This window comes from Castanea sativa, chromosome 1 (assembly GCF_040712315.1).
Source record: "Castanea sativa cultivar Marrone di Chiusa Pesio chromosome 1, ASM4071231v1".
NCBI lineage: Eukaryota > Viridiplantae > Streptophyta > Magnoliopsida > Fagales > Fagaceae > Castanea > Castanea sativa.
Window position 1 is genome coordinate 36618155 of NC_134013.1, and position 8655 is coordinate 36626809.

At 33.5% G+C, this 8655-nt stretch overlaps 1 protein-coding gene across 9 annotated transcripts in view; it reads right to left on the reverse strand.

Annotated features, from left to right (window-relative positions):
- Positions 1–8016, reverse strand: part of LOC142622065 (histone-lysine N-methyltransferase ASHH1) — a 42879-nt gene extending 34863 nt beyond the window's left edge. For 2 of the 9 annotated variants that reach the window (XM_075795488.1, XM_075795485.1), the window contains exons 1-3: positions 7784–8016; positions 7187–7260; positions 4511–4566 (exon numbers count right to left, since the gene is read on the reverse strand). In XM_075795488.1, the coding sequence (XP_075651603.1) occupies positions 4511–4566; positions 7187–7189 (59 nt within the window). In that variant the 5' untranslated portion in view covers positions 7190–7260; positions 7784–8016. Of the gene's footprint in view, positions 1–4510; positions 4612–4704; positions 4762–5259; positions 5463–7186; positions 7261–7783 lie in introns of those variants that run through there. The other 7 variants (XM_075795480.1, XM_075795479.1, XM_075795481.1 and 4 more) reach the window with 7 other exon arrangements.
- Positions 8017–8655: the final 639 nt, after the last annotated feature.

The following is an 8655-nucleotide window of genomic DNA, read 5'->3' on the forward strand; positions in this document are numbered from 1 at the left end:
TATATTATATTAAGTAAAATAAAAATTTTAAATTATTTAATAGTTTTAAATTGAAATAATTATATACTCAATTATATATATACTCAATTACATATAGACTCATTATTTTTTCTTTAATACTCACTCTCTATCACGTCACAATTACAGTAAAAAAGTTTTGAGATGACTGGTATTAGATTTTTTTTCTTAAAAAAAATTGTAAATATTAATTAAAAGTAGTTAAGAGTTAAGATATTTGACCCATCAGGTTGGGCAAGGTGAAAAAAAGGAATGGCTGAAACTTATCTACCTTACCAATGTAATCACGTGGAGGGGCTTTGAAAACACAAATTAAAAAAGAATACAAAAACTAAAAGAGAGAGTGGAGACGGACAAAAGAAAAGAGAAAGGGGAAAAAGAACAAAGAAGAAGAAGGAGAAACAGCAGCAGAAGATTTGGCGTGACCGGAAACAGCAGCAGAAGATGGTGTGACCGGCGACTTCTGTGGGCAACCTGCTGCTTCAAGTACTTGGTCCAGCCCCTGCTTAATCGTCTTTCTTTTTCCCTGTTTATTATAATTTTTTTCCTACCAATCCTTTGGTTCCAGATCTGAAAAAAGTCCAAAGTGTATGCTGAAAAAAAGACCGCGAGAATCGTTCACGGTTTTAAGAACCGTGTGGTTTTTTTTTTTTTCACTGCTGGCATGTCCACCGTGTCGGCGTTGTGTGGGAGAAGCAGAAAAAAAAAACAAACAAACAAACAAACAAAAAAAAAGAGAAAAGACACCACTCAGACACCGGAATCCGGCAAGTCTTACCGGTATCGGTACCAATACTTAGCCAAAAATAGCGTGTCGGTGCAACCTAGGCCACAAACCACATTTATGTAGCAATAGGAAAATGAATTAGTAGATGGCCTACTGATTCACCATTGTGTTTACACATATAACACCTGTTAAAGTGTTGGGTTTATGTTGATGTAATGGCCTAAGAGGCCCAATAATGTTGTAAGTTCATATTGGGCTAACCCTAGCTTCCATTCTCTATATATACCCTATTAAGAGTTCACTGTAATCAATGACTTTGAGTATACAATAAAGATGTAGCAACTAGGGCTTTATTCTATGGATGTAAGCCGTTGGGCAAACCATGTAATCCCTTGTGTTCTTCTCTCTTTGTTGCTTCCGCTTCTCTATATTATTTTATTCTCGTCTTTAACATGGTATCAAAGTGGGAGGTCCTGACTTTGATCCCTATCTCCTCCACTCTAAGGGGATGTCTACTAAACCGTGCATGGAAATGAAATTAGAAAAGTCACGCAAAGCCTGAGAAAAATATTCATCCTCCAACCTCTCTGATGGGAATTGAAATACGTTAAAATCTCCTCCCACACACCACAGTATATTCCACAAACTATAAATCCCTACCAATTTCTCCCATAACAACTCTGGTTCCTGGTCCAAATGATCTTCCACATTTTTAAATCAACAAGATACTGGAAAATCCCCCACTGCTTTCTCCACTTTTTCTACTACTCGTCTGTCCCATATGATCAAAATTCCACCTAAAGCACCCTCCCAAACCCAAGTATAACCAATTCACATATTGGCAACCCCATAAACTTCTCACTATACCCCATAAACTTCTCACTAGACCTCTGATGATACACTCCAATTCAATCTCTTGCAAACAGATGATATATGCCCTCCAAGATCAGATTAGATTCCATATTTTGAGTCCCTTATCCCTCTCACTCAAGCCTCTAACATTCCAAGATAAAATCTTTAGATTCATTGGTGAACAATCAAAGTCCTATCCCTACCACTAGTTCGACTCTGTGGAGGAAGCATAATTGTTAATAGAGCTGAAAAGGTTTCTCAATTCCCTTGGCCCTCGTACCCCAGCCCTCGTAACTTGCTTCCGGGCACTCTCCTCAGCTGCTCTCTGTTTTATCTTTAGCTTCAATGTACAGATGTTTTAAGCCTCACTTTTTTCAATGTACAGCTTTTCTAAACATCCAATTTTCAAAAAGCTAAAAAAAATAAATAAATAAGTTGTACCAAATGGACATTTAGAAAAGATTATGATAATTGTTCGAAAAGGAACCACAGTGATGCTTCCGTAATTGACAAGCTTCATTTAAACTAGACACATGACTCAATGCAGGAATTGCTAACTTGAGTTTGGCCAAGAACAAGTGACCCAATCGAAAATGCATTTAGGGAGAAGAGATGGTGGCACCCCATACTAATGAAATGAGGGAGAAAGAGCTATCAGCTTTGACGCAACACATATCCCTAAAATGCATGGAATCACTCACAACCATGATGCTACACAAATCTTTTAGCTGGGAACAGAAATTACATTTTGAAAATCCAAATAGAGGTAGAAAGGTTAAAGGAGACAATTCACCAAGAAAGAACTAGCTATAGGTAGAGATCAAATAAAATCATCCACACTAAACTCACACCATGGAACTTATAACATCAAGTTTTGAATCATCTTTGTACCATACTTCTCTCGAAAGCTTCAAGGTATTAGATTTTTTTTCCCCTCCGGGATAAGTATAAATTTTATTTCTAAAGGAGGTGTGAGGAAGCCATGGAAGATTAATTTGCTATTACTTTGCAAATTCACCTATTCAAGAATTATTTTATCGGGTCCTCGTGTGAAGTCCAATTAAAGTGAAAGTCATATCATTTTAATATTTTGAGTCTTTTAGGATTAAAAAAAGTTTTTGATTTGGGTTTTGTTTTATTAGTTATGGTCAATTTTATATTCAAGGCAAATCTGTAAATTCTACAATTCCTACAAATTAAGAAGTTTTGGTAATTTAGTTGAGTCTAGGATCTTCTAGGGTATTCTAAGGGTCCGTTTGGTTTGAAGGGTAGAAAAGTGGGAGGATAGAAAAGATTTTAATTTTCCTCATTTTTGTTTGGTTGGAAGTGAAAAATTGGAGGAATGGAAAAAATGAGTTTGTATAAATTTACTCATATACCCTTGTTAAAAAATGATGCATAATTATAATAAAAAAAGTGACAAGCAACCAAAAAAAAAAAAAAGCAATCACCTAAATTTATTAAGAAATAAAAATAATGTCCAGAAAAAAAAAATAATGTTTAGCTAAACAAAAAAAAAGAGAGAGAGAGAAAAGAAAAGAAGAAAAACAAAGCCCCAAGCCACAGCCATATGAAATCAAAAGAAAAAAAGAAAGAAAGACAAAGGGGGCAAACGCCCAATAAAGCAAAAGGCTATTAAAAAACAATAGAAACGTTAAGCCAAAGGCTATTAAAATAAATTTAAAATAAATTTTTTTTTTTTAAAAAGCAGCAACATTAAGCTCATGTGCAACTTGTATATGGGCATTTTTGTCATTCAGCCATCATATTACCCCCACCAAGTTTTCTCTCAATTTTGGGGAGAACTTTTTGGTGGGCTCAGGGAGAAAACACCTAAGCCCCACCATTTATTTTCCTTCCTTCTCACCCAACCAAACACACTACAAAAAAGTTTTTTTTTTTTCCATTTTCTCTCCAAAGTTTTCCATCCACTCTATTTCACTTCCAAACAAACACACCCTAAGTATCTTAGGTTTATTTTATTTGGGTCCAAGTTAAGTATTAATAGGTTTTTTTTACTAGTCAAACTAGTAGTCCTATTACTATTAGTACAAGTAAGAGTCTTTATAATATATTGTGCTCAATATATTCAAAAAGTAGATTGAGTTGATTAATAAAATTGAGTATTTTAAGCAAAAGGCACATTGGCCTTTGTTGGTTCATCCTCCTTCTCTTTTCTTTCTTTCTTCTCTTCTTTTTTTCTAAATTTACTGTTCACACAGCCCCTAAACAGCCTATTTTCTCTCTGATTATTCTTCTTTCCTAACCCTAAACCCACCATGAACAAACTTAGACAAATTCCGTAATTTGTCCTACATCAAGGTGCAACCTTAGTACATAGAAAATATATAAAAATAAATAAAGCCCTAAGAAAATGCTCATATTTGTTTCAAATCATTACTAGATATATATATATATATATATATAAATATATATATTTGGAGAGAATGTTGTCGGCAGACCTTTGAGGACATGGACAGATCTGACGATCAGCTGCTTGCTTTATTTAGCGGTTCTCTTTTTGATTTGTCTTAGGCTTGGGGACTCGCATCTAGTGATTTTTATCCCTGTGTTCCTTAGCTCTCTCTCTTTGTAATTAATTTTCTTTTTTATTTCTCGTTTCTTTTTTTTGTACTCTTTGGATTGCTTTATGCTTTTTTCTGCATGAAGCAGTTTTTTGATTATATATCTCTCTTACTTATCAAAAAAAAATTATATATATAAATTCTTTACTTTCACGTTATCCTCACAAGCGAAGCATCTTACATATAGAGATATTTGTGCTTCACTTGTTAAGAGATAACCTATAAGAAAAGAATTGGTCAACGAAATATTTTCAACAAAGAAAAACTTTAAGAGAAAAAGAGAGTAGATAACAACAATGACCAAAACAAAATGATTGAGAAATCTTACTTTCGGTATGAGAAATCATTTTGATTGATATGTATGTATCCTGGTAGTTCTTCAATCTGTTGATCCTTCATACAAGACATTGTCATGTTACACATAATTTCTCAAAATATGCTACAAATAAAAGGAAAAATTAATATCTTATGAAGTTAATTTCAGAGAGCACGAATGATAATAACATAAATAAAAAGATGTACAGAGAAATCATTTTGATTGATATGTATGTATTCCGGTAGTTCTTCAATCTGTTGATCCTTCATACAAAACATTGTCATGTTACACATAATTTCTCAAAATATGCTACAAATAAAAGGAAAAATTAATATCTTATGAAGTTAATTTCAGAGAGCATGAATGATAATAACATAAATAAAAAGATATAAAAAGACTAACAGTAAGTTCAAAGATAGTCACACACAATAGACAATCATCCTTGCTTCCAAGAAATGTAGACAACCATCCTTGAATCCCCATAAACAAAATTGTATGAACCTATAACCTAAATTATCTTAACTTATAATCCTGATGTGTATTACCTTGCATACGAAAGGGAACTGTGCATACTCCTTACTCATGAATGATAATAACATAAATAAAAAGACTAACAGTAAGTTCAAAGATAGTCACACACAATAGACAATCATCCTTGCTTCCAAGAAATAAAATAGACAACCATCCTTGAATCCCCATAAACAAAAATGTATGAACCTATAACCTAAATTATCTTAACTTATAATCCTGATGTGTATTACCTTGCATACGAAAGGGAACTGTGCATACTCCTTACTCATGATCACAGATCCATCCGGTAACTTGACTTCTAGCTTTTGTCATCTGGTCATGAGCAGTTGAGCTCCAGTCATGATGGAAGGAGTCCAAGAATTTGAGGACTTCCGGTGTCAATCAACAGTACCACCTAATGCCTTTTAATATGCCCCAAAAGGCTCATGGTTATAGGATTAGACCTTCCTGTCAGGACATATAAGGAAATTTCTAGCAACTCCATGGTGTTTTTTACTCCTTCCTGCAGATTTTCCATCTCTTATTCATCCAATTCTTCCGGGTGAACTTCCCATTTTTCTTCTTGGAATAACTGCAATCCTTCCATTCAAAACAACTCAGGTTTTGCACAATCCCTTCTCATCACAGTAGTAGCATAACCCCTTCTTTCTTATTTCTTCCACTTGAGCTGGTGAAATTTTTATAATGAAATTCTTGGTTTCTTATCAATCTTTGGCAGTCCTAAATGGAAGGCCTATCCCTTGTTCAACTAATGGCTTCATTGTCATTCTATTCCTCAGGATATACTCTTCTTGAATCTTGCCCAGACCAAAAGTTGTGTTCAAGGATGTGGGGTTAAAATTATAACTGCTAATCTCATCTCTCAACTCACTCAAACAACAACTTAGTTTGTGCTTTTCAAATAAGCCTTTCAACCTATTGGACAGACTCTCAAATTGAGCCTTGCATACTACTACAGTAGATGTTTGTCTGAGTCTTGTGGAGGCTCCCATTGCATTATCATAGGAAGTAGGGTCAAATATAGTCTGTAATGCTCCCACGAAGGCTTCCCAAGTAGTGAGAACTCATGATTCATATGCATCTTAAAACCACACTAAGGCTTCATTTTTCCAAGTGCAACATTAGAATTTTCTGATGGGCAGGAGTATTATAGTAGTTGAAGTATCGATTTGCATTGTATATATAAATAGAAGGATTTTTCCCTCCAAATTTGGAAAATCCCAGTTCCATTGCCTTATGATGATGCCTCCATTACCTGTTGGTGCCTCTATTTCCTCATTGAGTTCTTGACCCCCGTTTTGAGTTTCAGTTAGGGATTTTAAGACTCCCTGTAAGATAGTTAATCTGCTGTATTAGCCCTTCTAAGACCTTTTGTTAATAATCTTGCCGTTGATTCATGCAAACAATGGATTAAGTTAACTGAGAAAATTAATTTCCTTCATCCATTCCAAGTCGATGCTCTGATACCAAATGTAATGTTTAAATTGTAGACTTGTGTCAGGTGGAATCTAATTGATTAAAGGATTAACTTAGATGAGGTAGTCACCCTTAAAGGAGAAGAGTATGAGAGGAAGTAGAGAGAAGAAGTTTATGATTGGTTTCTTAATGAAATTCCTGACTTATGCCAAGTATTAATATAGGCTGGTCTTGAGGTCAGTTGGTTAGTGTAACTAATTTGAATGTAACAACTAACTCATTAACAACTCCTAAACATAATCAACTCCCAACCAACTAAATGTAACAAAGGCTGGACAATGTCATAAACTCTTAATTGCATATACAAACAATTCGAACTTAAAAAGTATAATTGAAAATACGCTCTGTTTCATTCCATTTTACTACCGGGCTCTGTTACTTCTTGAAAGTTGAAAGTTGAAACAGACCATCAATGTGTCAAACATGATTCACAAAAGTTTGTGATGGGCAACAGAAATTCCTCAGGGTTCCCCTTCCATGTATGAAAAGGCACAATACTATATGCTAAAATTATGCCCATACCCCACATTCACAAGCTGAACCCAGATAGCTTAAGACTAACAAACTCACACACAGCATTTTTACACTGGATTAAGGGGATAAAAGTTTAAAAATAAAATTATGTGAAATTTGAACAAAGTTACAACCATATAATGAAAAGGTCGAACATAAATACCATACCATGAAGATTCTATACAAAATTGTTTGAGAAAATGCAGAACTCCAGGCCCTTCAATGAATGCCTTGCCTGCCACCTGTAAACCAAGAAACACAAATTATTTGAACTTCACATAAATCACACACTTTTGCTTATCCAATTAAGGAGAAGAAAGAAATGAGAGAAATTTCAAATAACATATGATGCTTGCAATTATTTCAAGTTAAAAGAAAATTTTAGTTTGAATAGACAATTGTAAATTTAACAACAATACAAACAAAAACTGAAAATACATGAATAATGCAGCAGTCATAACCAGCACAAAAATTATTCAATTATTATAGGTTTCATAAAATAATCTCAAAAGGAACAATCATAGTCAAAACAAAGCTCAAGTGCCAAGCAATAATCAATTTATACGTATATATGTGTAAACACACACACCAGCTAAAATTATTATTAAGTAAAAAAAAAAAAAAAAATCTCTCGCTCTGGGTCAGTTTATAAAGTCATAAAATTTTACAAATTTTCCTAGTTTTCAAGATGCAAAGAAAAAGAGAATTTCAATGTATTCAAATAATTTCTCTTCTCTGAAATTTTAGATTCATTGGGGTACTTACCAAAAACAATTTCTGGTTTTCAATGAGTACGCGCAAAGGATATCGGTATATAAGATTTTGTGGCGGCCAATGACGAGTACTTGCGCAGCGGCGAGATAGAGGAGAGTGAGAGTCGATGGTTCTCCGTTCTCGTTGAGAGGGAGAGAGGGAGGTGCGAATGTGCTATAGAGACGAACAGAGAGATATAAAAGAATAAAAGAGTAAACAGTAAAGAAAATTTTAAATTATTTTGATGAATAGTAGCTTTAAAATTACTTCTGCAGTTATTCTTCTTCTTCAACAAAAAGAAATTCTCCCAGACTTCTAAGAGTCCGTTTGGATAGAACTTATTGCTGAAAACTGACAATTAAAAACTGAAAATACTGTACAAAAATACTTTTTTAATGTGTAAAAATTACTGTTCATCACAAAAAGTACTGTTTATTGGCCTAAAATTACTGTTCATGGCCAATGAACAGTAACACATGCGCGTGGAAAAAAAAAAAAAAAAAAAATGGCCAGACGTGGACGCAGCCTCCTATCCAAACGCATTCTTACTGGTCTGGTTTCTCAACCTAAAAAAAAAAATTTTTTTTTAAACTAACCTTTAAAATCACTTTTTTATTCCATACTAACCGCCAATAAAAACCTAATGCTTAGAATTTGATTTGAAAGCTTTGTCAAATTGAAAATGTTATGTAAAATTTTTTTTTTTTTTGGATTATATGTTTTCCTCATGGTAGTTTTATTTTATTTTTTATTTTAAAAAGAAGTTATATTAGTACTTTATTACTAATATGAGAGAAATGTAGAGATGAAAAAAAAAAAATTTAATGATATAAAAACATTGTACTTTTGTGAAAAAAACAATTTTATTTTTTATATTTTTCAAA